General features: G+C 36.5%; 1 protein-coding gene across 1 annotated transcript; it reads right to left on the bottom strand.

The window, feature by feature from the left end:
• Positions 1-742: 742 nt before the first annotated feature.
• Positions 743-12291, bottom strand: LOC101852458 (pentatricopeptide repeat-containing protein 2, mitochondrial). Its single transcript, XM_005093407.2, has 9 exons — positions 12150-12291; positions 9037-9132; positions 7924-8059; positions 6653-6761; positions 5689-5847; positions 4659-4769; positions 3610-3678; positions 2565-2681; positions 743-956 (listed from the first exon to the last, which is right to left on the bottom strand). Exons 1-9 carry the CDS (start codon positions 12220-12222, stop codon positions 750-752), a joined length of 1077 nt encoding a protein of 358 aa, XP_005093464.1. The 5' UTR covers positions 12223-12291; the 3' UTR covers positions 743-749.
• Between the last annotated feature and the right edge of the window lie 209 nt (positions 12292-12500).

The raw sequence follows: 12500 nt of genomic DNA, 5'->3' as shown, positions 1-12500 counted from the left end.
ACCACTGTACCCAGTATTGATTTTAAAAAAGGGTAAACAGATGGATAAGTGGAAACGAGAGAAAGGAAGAAAGTGATGCTGATGAGCTTTACGACTAAAAAAAAGAATAGCTCTTACATCAGATCATGATCATGAAAATGTAACCAACACTGGTAGGACCATACACCCCCACCCACCCACCCACGCACCCCCTTTTGTGTAATCACTTCTCGATCCACACACACACACATCAAACACATGCACGCACGCTTGCACGTACACACACACTCCATATGGCCCAGTGTAGAGCCACACTGTCGTCTTCAATCACACCCTACCATCCAGCACCTTCTCTCGCATGACTAGATTCAAGGAAGTTCTTGCACTTGATGCACACTACAGATAATGCATGATGATGCATCTCAATACCAACAGTGTGTTTATCAACCTGTACGGAAAAGAGCCTGATGAGCCCATGTAATCTGATACTCTCAATTTTGATAGGTGGGTTTGTTTTCCATCATGCGAGCAGGGTGATTTTAATTCGAGACAATTGTGAGGAAATCTTTTGAACAGGCTTTTTGAGATGAGTAAGAATACAGTGCTGCCAATACAAAGAAAATACAGCAGGTCAGTTGGGGTAGGGCATATTGTTCAAGCTATCTGTGAGTATAAGTTTTGCCTGTTCAAGTTATGTGTGCTCAACTATATTTATACATACATACACAAGCAATTTAAACAGAAAAGGCAACGGACACCTGTAGAAATTTTCAATCAGCCTGAGAATTGTTTATTATAGGTGGTTTCCCTGTGTCTTTTCTGAAGTACTCCACTCCAGGAATGATCCTTTCTATCAAGGATGTGGTAACTTGAATACTTAAGACTCCTCTGTAGGACAGTTGCTGCTCCAATCGCTCCAACTTCATCGCATCCTCTGGCAGTCCATGCAGCTTGACAGCTTTACGAACCTCACCCATCTGGAAAGTTTGATACAAACAGAATGTTATAATACAAGAATTAACATAATGCCGTTGAATTATTTTATAAGCGTTCAGTGAAGAGCAGATATGACAATACAGATAAATGCTTTCGATGAAATTAAATGAAACTATGACTTCCCTGAAAAAGGTTTCCAAGAGCAATATATTACAAAAATAAAAAGAGTGCTTGTAAGTCCTGTGGAAGCTTGGTCATCAGTACTGATAAGTCCTATCTTTGTCGTCTTCTACAGTATTTGCTGATCCTGCAGTTTTTTCTTTGGAATCAATGAACATCATTTCATGACAGGATTTTAAATTTAAGAGTACATGACGCCTCAACAGTATGATTATGTAACAGAGAGAGAAATCAAATAGATTACCGCCTATTATGTGAATGCAGCTGCGATTATTTTTTTCTAAGAGAGGTCATTTTCAGATAAGCACACAGTTCAGACGCAAGTAAAGCAAATGAGAGGAGCTCCATGAATATGCAATTAATCCAACTATTCCTTATTCCAAGTCTCAATGACAGTGCAAATCTTTTAATACAAAGCAGCTTTGGTGCTATTAAAAAAGTTTACTACAGCAAAAAACCTTTTGTACAGAGTATGTAAAAATGAAGACTTCACATGCTAGGCCTACACTATGAAAAATAAAAACTTAATGTTATTACACCACCATAAAGAAATTATGTTTTCAATAGGGAAACAGTGACAACTCACACATGTGTCACTTGCAATTAAAAACAGTATCACGGTAAATAAGGAAAGTCAGAATATAACAGAACCAACAACAGTACAATTGGATAGCTCCAATTCGTCGGAACCGGCCTCGTTAGTTCGAGGGATCCGTAGTTTGAGGAATATCTTACAAAGATAAAGAAGAAAAAAACGGGACCACAGGCACAGTTTGACAGATGCGTGATTTCGAGTCTTCTGCCTTCAAACCCACCCGTGTTATACTGTATGTCTGCTACTGGCCTGTGTTTCTGAAGCATGCTTTTCACTTCACACCAACATGTTGGGTTTTTTGGGGGGTTTTTGGTAAGTGTTTTACGGAGCTCGCAACTGCACAAGGTCATATGAGCGTGTGGGACACACCTAATATTTTCAGTTGGTAGGAAGATTTGAATTTTGCCCAGGTGGCGGCCGAAGCTTACTCTTATCGATTTTAGACCACCAAGGGATCTTTAACGTAACTTGCACACGGGCCCTCCGAGATTTTTCGCCCTTGTCCGAGAAGGCTAGGTGTAGATCTTTCCTACCAGAAGATCAGAGGTGTGGCAGAAAGACAGCAGTAAGGAGGAGCCAAGGAGTAGCAGTAGAAAGGCTGCAGAAAGAATCAGGAGCCCAGAGGAGGGGGCAAAGGAGGTGAGGGGGGTGGGGGCAGAAAGTGGAAATAAAAGCAGACAACAGAACATTGCTAGAGAGCAGGAAAGGAGGTGAAAGGAGACAATTTTAGAGAAGAAAATTTTTCGGTCGCTACCCGGATTCGAACTCGGGACCTTTGAATGAGAGGCCAACACCTTAACCTCTAGGCCACGAGAGCCCCCCACCGACATGTTGGTTTGAAGAGTATGCGAGAGAGGACACTAACTAAACTTACTGTATCACTGTACAATCTTGCAGCAAAAGGTCTGGTAATATTTTTTGATATTTCCACAGCTTCTTCAAGTTGTGCAAAAGTAGATTTAAGATCCCCTTGTCTTGATAGACACATGATCTAGGAAAAATAAAAAGAAAGCAACTGTCCAACCTTAGTTCTCATACAAATCAACATAGCTTTTGTATGGTGCTAGATGAAAGCACTAAGAGCAATGCTCCAGGTGGAAATTTTACATTTATGAATAAATATACCATTTCCAGACACTGATACAAGACAAAATCCAAATTTTAAATCACCAAGTAGTTCAATCTGTGTTATAACGATTGTCTGGGAAGACAATTAGATATCTACTACTAGGCTTAAACATTTTCTCACATACCATACCACTCTCTGAAATGTAAACATACTTCAGGGAACAGTATAGACATAATATCTCCCCCTTCGTTTATTTAATAAAACCCACAACAGCTGTGACCCTGTTTGCAATGAACTTGACCATTAAAGTTTAATTTAGAAGAGGAAGTTTTGACAAAGGTGCCACCATTGTTAGAAGACCATGGTCCTGTTCAGGGATCAAGTGCTTCACCTCCAAATGACTATCTATGCATTTTGTAGAACCAAATTAAAAAGCCAAACATTAGTAACAATCTAAAGAAAATATTCACAATAATGATTTACATAATTAAAAAACTCAATATCATAAGTCTGTGCAGTTGGCATGCCAAAAAAGTGCCACAAAGATACCCTGAAAATGTATGTGAATGACTTCAATATAAATCCTCCAACATGGAAGAGCCAAGTTCCTGAGAGATCAACTCATCTATGACTGCATGAGTGAAAATGAAGCTTTTAAATGCTCGAAATGTGGCAAAATTTTCTCTTCCAGAATTGGCCTCATTCGCCATAGCAGAAGACACAAGTCATCTTAACCCCTATTTTTTCTATCTCGCTTAAGAAATATTCTTCTCTGCAATGCATTGGTCATCGTCAGACATTGATGGACAAACTATTAAAATAATCACTGAAGAGAAAAAAAACAACATACCTTCACATTAGTTACCAAGACACTATCTTTACTCTGTTTCAGTATCTCCAGGGCAAAGTCAGGTTCATTCTGAAATTCAGAACAAACAACATATTACAACCAACTTCTTACCCAGGTTAATGGTGTAAATGTAATAACGTAGAGTCCTCTTAAACTGGATTTTCTTCAATTAAGCTTTGTTCAAACAGATTGCTTAAATAGAGAAGAACAAATCTGGGATTCTGTTTTCTTTGTTTACCATTGTTTTTTATTTAACCATGTTCAGTTTAAGCGCACTCCACCGTAAATTTCTTTACAAGTACAGCAACAGCTCAAACAGAGAGCACAAACCAACTGGGAAATTCTTTAAAAATGTAAACAAGATACAATAAATTGGCAGAACACTGTCAATGCATCTAAGCCCTGCGATATTTCAAAACATCAACTTTCAAATAAACACAATTTTTCTCACCAAATCTTTACAAACAGCTGTAAACTGATTTACAGAATAACTAACTTCTTTTTGTCCACCATATACATTCTCCCGGCATTCCGTCAACATCTACTGAACCCAAGTTACCATATCATCAGCTGAAAAATGGTGTACATACAGACCAAGGAAATTTTTTATAGCTATTATATTTAATAAAGACTGAGATAATTAAATACACACACATGAAATACACATAATTTATATACATACATGTACATATGAGTATTGAACAGGTAAAGAGATTCTGACTTATCAGGAGAATCACAAAACATTAAGAGCAAGCAAGGATAAAGTGTGTAAAAAACCTTAATGTACAATTCCCACTTGCCCTCTAAAAGACAGATAACAAGCGCATTACCTAACCAATACAAATGGGATCAATGTAATACTTTGTCAAAGAGCGAACTGCAGACAAAATGTCACAAACATTAATCAATAACAAATTTGTACCCTTCATGGCAATCCATGAAGGGTACAAAATTGTAATCAATTCAAGAATAGGTGGAATAAATTCTGTGAAGACCACAGAGTAGTTTCTAAAGACTACAGATCCCTTTAAAGAAAGAATATAGCTCACCTGATTCAAACTCAGTAAAGCCACAAATATAATTGCTCGACGAGACAGGACATGATGCTGACAGACATCTTTAACAATGTCCTGAGCCTTTTCCAAACAATCTGGAGTGTTCTGTAATCCCATCAAAATAAAAAGGTAAATGATCACTGGAAACGATTTCTCTTGGAGTTAACATCTAAGAAACAGCATCTTGAGCTATGTCATTCAGATGCCCAATGATTCTAATGCCAAGCAACAAGATCATGTTTCATATTTCAAATAAAAGAATCAGAAGGTGAAAAAATGGGAAATCAGCATACATGGTTTATGGAGTCCACAGCACTATGCATAGTGAAATAAATCTAGTTCCATAAAGAACCAGTGTCAAAAAAAAGGAAACGATAATACAGCACAACCTGAATAAAGGATAATGATATAACTCTAAAAATCTACTAACAGAAAAAGTAGACTTCCCTTTCTCTACATATAGAGTTTAAATTTATACAGCATCTCAAGATGAAGAGTAAAATATTAAACAAACATCAAAGTTTAAAAAGAAGCCTTCAGAAAAATTCCATCATTAGACTATTCAATTTGATTGTAAAGAAAAATATCCAAATGCTATAGGGCCTAATGCTGAATTCATTTGAGACAAGTCAAGACAATCGAGCAAAAAAGTGAAACTACGCTTGTCAGTATCTACCTATCAGAACACCTGAATGAGAAACAATTTTTTTTTAATGCACTGCAACAAAAACTATGAGAACAAAGGCTTTTTTGTTTATTTCAGCACTGAAAAGGTAAGAATTTGAAAACAATGAAAAATTTATAAAACAAAACATTAAAAAGTACTTCTTTCATTTGTAGCTTTCAGAGAATCTCATGATTTCCACATATTTTGCAAGCAACATGAATTCTTTCAAAAGTACAGGGGACTAAAAACATGAGAACAGATTCTTAAGAAAAAAATTGAGTCAAAATGTTAGGCACTTGAAAAGATTATAGCAAAAACATCTCAAATTCACTTTTTTCCAAAATTATGAAAATTTACCAGGTGATAGAGAGCTCCCAGGACCAGAGTTACACAGTCAATGTTGAAGTGCTTCAGCATTGAATAAACCTCCACAACTTGGGTGAACAGCTTGTTCTTATACATCAGGTCCATGAGAACCTTATGACTTGTGGCATCTTGAAATAGAAGTAGGCACTCCTGGAGAAAAAATTACTGGAGATGAGAAGCATCTCTATTCAAAGAATCGACATTTATGATTATAGTGCAGTCAAAAACCTGTGGCGCAACTTATCCTCAAATATCTCTTTAACGGGTGAATCAATGTCACCCATATTTTGCACAGCAGTTTGTATCAATTTGCCTTAACTTAATTATATTTTTTTGCAACAATTGAGGCTCGATTTAAAAAATTTTCTTCATTAATTTATATAAAATACGACAAATCTCCATTGTGCAGAAAATATGATTATATTGTTCACAGCACTTGCCGCTTCTCACACATATTTTGCGTACGTATATGGCCTATGTCACAGCTCGCCAATGACACTTTTTAGTGGCAAAACTTGTTACAAAAACTTAATGTTATAGTGAACACATTTTTTGCAATAAAAGTTATCAAAACAGGCATTCAATAAGTATAATTTTGCGATTAGAAAAAAATTACTTACGCGCTTTTAAACACGATTATATTGCCCCAGCTGTAAGCTTTTGTAAAATCTGTAGATATCATTGACTGGGATTTTTTATTTGTATGTATTAAGGAAATTTCTAGAATACAGTGTACAGATGTTTGAAAAAATTTCCAAGTGTTAAGACAAATTGATATAAGTCATTGTGCAAACGTTGGAAAACCCATGTTCGATAGTTAAGTTCAATTTACTCTTCTGAATTTTCCCCCCTAGATCTCCCCATTTTGGGAACATAAATAACACAACCCGACCAAAACCAAAAGAAATTTCTTTGTATGAAAAGAAAAGGAAACCAAACTGTGAAGTTTTCATACCGGATTGCTGTACACACTGTGAGCCTCCTCTGGTAAATTCAAGAAATGATAAAGTCTGATTAAAGTAACCCCAAAGTTGAAAGCTCGGGACTGAACAACATCTGGATCGCTGGAATGAAAAAGATGAAAAGAAAATGGAACCCACTTTTTTTTTTTAAAGGCAATCATAACAAAGTAGTGAGGTCAATTCAAATTTTCTATGACCTGAATATAAAATATGGATGGCTAACAATGTAGACAATATTTGGCTGTACATATTAATCAAATATAAATGGCAAAGTTTCAAAACACATCACTGACACTGAAATTTTTTCAGACAAATTTACTTGTCATTAATAGGGGAATTTAGACCTGGTTCTTATTTGTAACAAATAGGGCAATGTACAAGGTTAAATGGAAACACCACAGAGAATAATACAAGCGCAAGACATACATTACTGCTGTATAAAAAAAGTTCATTCTATGAGCAGACATACATTTTAAGACGATTACCTCAGTGACCAAAAAAATGCTGACAAAATCACAATAAATATTGTGAAAACAAGATCCAAGCCGCTAGCCAAGAAATGGAGGGCAATGAAAAATTAGGAAGATAGGCTATCAGTACTGTGACGTTTCTTTTCATTTTCTCATTTAAGTTAGGCAAAAGGCAAGTCAAGGAAGAAATATCAAATCATTCTAAATGGTATCCAGATGTAAAACTCTCACCCCCCCCTTCAGTAAATCTTCCTTTATATTATTAACTCCTTATCTCCATAGGGGGTAAACCCACTATGCCGGGGCCTTATTTTGGCACGAAATCTAAAACTGGCACATACACGTCACTAAATTGACGATTTTTATTTTTTGAAAGTGAAATTATTTCTTTAGTTCTTCATCCATTGAGTGATCTCCGGGTAAAAGAAACTTGCTTTCGGCGATGTCGCCGAAAAGTAATTTGATGCCAAAGTCGTCGTAAAGGAATGTGCCCTAGCCGCTGAGAGCGGCTCACCATCACAGAGGTTTCGAACGCGAGCAGCTGGAAGCGGCTTGCCGAAGACAAGGAGTTAATGAATTTCATGATCCTTACCAAGAATTGAAGATAAATCAACAATATAAAGCTAAGCAAACAACATCAATAGACATGAAATCTTTCCCTGAACTTTTTTCAAGCATAACATCTCAGTACTGCATTTCTGGCATTTTGAAGACATTTTAGAAAAGTGTACAGACAGTTTTTAGCTGGTAATATACTCTGAATGAGACATATTGTCTAAGACAGCAATTTGTACCTCACTAACAGGATGAGATTATTAATGAGGGGGATATCCTCAACATCTGCACAGTGTAAGAGATCAACTATGTCATGGGTGGCATGTCTGGCCTCATCCGAGCTTGACATTGTCTGCAATTTCTTCGCCAGCTTTGCTGTAAAGGAACAACAGGGGGTTATTTTAAACAAAAATTAACATTAGTAATCACTATAGCAGAGAAAAGCGTGGTATAAATGTATCAATGATTTGGGGAATAGAGGATTGGAGGAGGAGGAGAAACAACTATATTTGTCTTCAGAGAGCTTACATTTAAAAGCAACCACTTTTTTATTCTATCCCATAAAGATTTAGCAATCAGATCTCTATGGTACATTATAGTCCATGTAAGCAAAAGAATATATAAAGAAACAACACAGGTGCTAATTTCTGCACTACAGTTCTCCCATTTTGATTAAGGATCAATCTAACTTTGCACACGGATGTTCTTCATTCACTGACTACTCAACCATTGGAGCCACCTAAATCTTGCAAGAGTAGGCCTACAATGTAGAAAGAAAAAAAAAGATCTGAGAATCTATACTTTCCAAGACTTTAATCATTTCTGTGTTCCTAAAAAAAAAAAACATTTCAAAGCCCAGCAAAAGACAAAGTAGCAACTTACATTATTAAAAACTGCAGTATTCTATACAATAATAAAACATGACCCCCTGAAGACAGATTAAGTTTCTCTTGTCTGCCGCAAAGATAAGAGTAAAAAATGTATTCTTATTTTATGCATAAAGTGAAGAATCTTAGATGATATGTAAGTCAATGTGGTGCGATTATTTTGGGGGAAAAAATTTGCTGTAATGAGATTCTCAGTAGAGTGACGGAAGTAAATGATCTTCAAGATTATTTGAAGAAAAACATTACACAAAATCATGTAAAAAAAAAACTTTAACACAAAATCATCACCTGATCTCGACTAATATCTTGAATTAATACTGATATAGAAAACAAAAGTACAGTTTTCTCCATGACTTGTGAAGGCAGCAAAAAATCCCCCAAAGTGCATGTGTACAAGAAGCAAAAGGAAAGTATTTACACTAACTGATCTCTCTGAAAAACCCTGATCTCATCTCACATGCTTACCTTTACCATCTTTACCCAGCAGATCCACTTGAAAAATTCTCCTCTTTGCAAAATGATCAATCTTTAAGCTAGGATCACTCAGCAGGGTTCGACAAACTGCAAACAAGCAAATTGTATGATCTACAAGTTTAGATAAAATTTAAAAAACTGACTTTAAAATGAACGTAAATTTCTCAAGAGCATATCAGGGGCAATCGTTTATGATGACAACGATATAATGTTAATGTAGTTCTTTTATTGTAAGGTACCATCTGGTACTTTGCAAATACATGTACATGAAGTGTTGGAGTACACACAATTACGTGACATCTCTTTCCCCTCATGAATTTGAGATAGACCTATAGTATTACATCAGTTCCATGACTACAAGTCAAAGTGCAAAGGCTAAGGGGTGCCAGTATAGTTGAAATGTCTACTGTGCTATGGTGGTTTACCTTAAGTCCTGCCCAACAGACCACAGTCTATTCATTGTGATCTTGGCATTAGTCCTTGGTCATGATTTTGGCCAAGGTAATGACAGCACTGCCAGCTATTTAAAATTTAGACCAAAGGCAGTGGCATTACACAACTGAGGTCACATGCATGCGGATTGCTTCATTTTGAGGTGTCTTTTAGATTTGAAAAATTTGACTAGTGACCTGATAGGTATACTTTTTATAACTCTAGGAGGTAGCTCCCCACCCTACCCTCCCCCCACACAAACAACTTCCCATTCCCCTCCCCTCTGACAAACTTCAACCACTAAAACATTTTTCATCATATGGCCAATGACAGTCACAAATACCTGCACTGTATACTACTACAGTATACCAGAAACACCACCTAGTGAACCTTCACCTGAACCAGTTGTCAGACCATCTAGGGGTAGACTCTAAACGGAATCAGAAACATGGCAGTAAACCTTCAACTAAAATGGGACCAACTTAGTCTATTTTATTTTTTATTTACTAAACACAAAAATTCCAAAGTTAAACGCTGTTATAAATTTGAAACACAGAGACGAAGTCAAGCTTTAGGGTTACATTTAAAAATACTAGATCTAGATCTAATTAGGCCTACATGTACTAAAATAAACTATGGACAAAAACAAGAAGGGAAAACGGAAAAAACAAAAATGTTGAATCAAAAACAAATTAGGTTAAAATGCTGTGTGACACCTAAAGTCCAGGTTCTAGATTTAGATACTTGCACTCAAGAAATCGGGCTTGGGCCCCATCCCAAATTTCATAGCTTAAATACACAAGGGTGGTAGATCTAAACACTATTATTCCAGACTCAGAGACTGAGTCTAGCTATACTATTAACTAATCTGAGTCGGAATCGACGTGGACAAGAATGAGACGACAAGAAAAAAATGTAGATCTAGATCGTCGAGTCGCGGAAAGTTGAAGTGAAGAAGAAGAAAGGGGCTGTTCAACTATAATCTTACACCTGGAAGGGGGGGGGGGGGTGGGGTCTTTGGCTCCTGTAAGAAAAGTGTAAGAGGGGGGGGGGTCTTGAACCAATGTAATATATATTACACTTTTGTGAGGTGAAAAAATAAGGAAAAAAGGGTGATCTTGGTCAAGAAAGGCTGCATGGTGTGCAGAGGCCACAAGGAAAATGGAAAATATTTTCCAAGTATTGCAGCATTGAAGAGGCACAGGGCTTTACACAGGAAGAAATGGAGGTTGAGGAAGAAGAGGAGACAGAGCAGGAAGTTGGAACAGGACCCATATTTGGAAGACAGTTCGGCAGATGCCCCTGTTTTAAAATATATATTTGACATAATGAATAATGATGAACACTGCCTTTGTTGATGATAACTAATTTCACTTTCAGTTTTAAGCATAATTGTAATAACAATAACAGATACAGTGGAATCCTTAATCCTGATAAAATCAACTGCTCTTGCTTACAGTCAACACCTCACTGTGGTCCTGATTCTTACCTTCTTTGTTCAAGTAATTGTGTTTCTGATACATGTACAGTCAACCGCTTGAGTGTTAACCTTGCGTAAAGTCAACAATTTGGGGCTAAATCCCAAGATGAATTCATTTAAGAATAGATATAATATAGGTCTTGAGCTAGTGGTGTACACACCTCCAATTACTTTGTCCACTCATTATCTCTTGTTTTGGTGACAACTTCAGAATTTTACTCACTGAAATTGAGCTAACATCTTGTTACCAGGTACTTTATAATTTTGTAGCTGTCATCTTCATTTTTCAATGGCGAGTAAGTACAATGTATAAAGTCAACCTTGCTGAAAGTCAACACTTGTTTTCGGTCCTGAATTCCACTGTAATTTGTTTAAGGCGCTTTTGAAATTGACATGAGTCTCAATTTTTTTCTTATTAGTAGTAAGAAAAAGTGTGTGTATGCAATATTTTTCTTAAATGACCTACTCTGTTATTTTTTTAGTAAATGTAGAACTGCATATTATTATGTGCATACGTATGATATCGGTGTATGTGTTCCGCACAAAGTACCGATCTTAAGATTGCACTGCTCGTTTTAACGATCGTATAATTGATTGGCAATCTTACGATTGTGGGGCAATTTTAAGATTGCGCTGCGCGTTTTAACGATTAGATCTAGATCTATATAATTTTATCATTCTTGTGAGCTCTTCAGTTTCAGTGAATGTTCCTTGATGTGAGTAAGAGTAAAAGAATAAAGATGGAACTGAATTAACACAATCATTAAAATGTGCAGCGCAATCTTAAGATTGCCGCGCAATTATACAACCGTTAAAACACGCAATCTTAAGATTGTAAATTGCGCAGAACATATCCAAGTTTTTCATGAATATTATGAACATGTAAAGCGCATGGAGCAATGATTGTTTTAACACGGATAAAATTTGTGCGATTTAAATGTAATATTACTAGTACTATAAGCGAACAATGTAATATTACGGGGGGCAGGGGGGGGGAGGGGGCAAATGCAAGAAAAGTGTAAGAAGGGGGGCGTGTCAAAAAGTCCCCAAAAAGGTGTAAAGATTATTATATATTTGAACAGCCCCAAAGTGAAAGTGAAAGGAGTCAACAAAAAATACGACTCATTCTTGCAGACTTCCCGAGCCCGGACCCCATCCCAAAACTCATAACTGGGATACACATGGTTCTCACCAGTAGAACGGGGTATATAATGGTTGAGTCTTCGCAAAATAGCCGGCGTGATGCGGAGAAACTTGACAACCATGGTTAATGAGGAAAAGGAATGTAGTGTCCAGAAGAGAAAGTAGAAAATGAAACCAAGGATATGAATGGAGAATTTGGAGTTAGTTCCCCTACTCTAGGAAAACATGTTTTGTTTCGCATTTTACTCTGGACGTTATTAACTTGTTGTCTTGTCACAAATTAATTATTATACATGTAAAACAATTTTTAAAATTATTTTTTTTAAGAGGATTATAACATAAGATATAAATCCAATCGTTCCCTTCATTTTGGGTGTGCATGCGTGTGTGTGTGTGTGTA

The sequence above is a fragment of the Aplysia californica genome, unplaced genomic scaffold, assembly GCF_000002075.1.
Source record: "Aplysia californica isolate F4 #8 unplaced genomic scaffold, AplCal3.0 scaffold00063, whole genome shotgun sequence".
Classification (NCBI taxonomy): domain Eukaryota; kingdom Metazoa; phylum Mollusca; class Gastropoda; order Aplysiida; family Aplysiidae; genus Aplysia; species Aplysia californica.
This window is presented reverse-complemented; position numbering and strand designations above follow the sequence as displayed.

What these genes read in the sequence shown, in the direction of transcription:
- LOC101852458 (XM_005093407.2), bottom strand. Translation starts at nt 12,222, where the DNA reads ATGGTTGTCAAGTTTCTCCGCATCACGCCGGCTATTTTGCGAAGACTC. An exon ending in TTATATACCCCGTTCTACTG is followed by an intron (nt 9,133 to 12,149) that starts GTGAGAACCATG and finishes GCTTGTTTGCAG; the next exon opens with TTTGTCGAACCCTGCTGAGT. An exon ending in ACAGTGTGTACAGCAATCCG is followed by an intron (nt 5,848 to 6,652) that starts GTATGAAAACTT and finishes TTTTTTCTCCAG; the next exon opens with GAGTGCCTACTTCTATTTCA.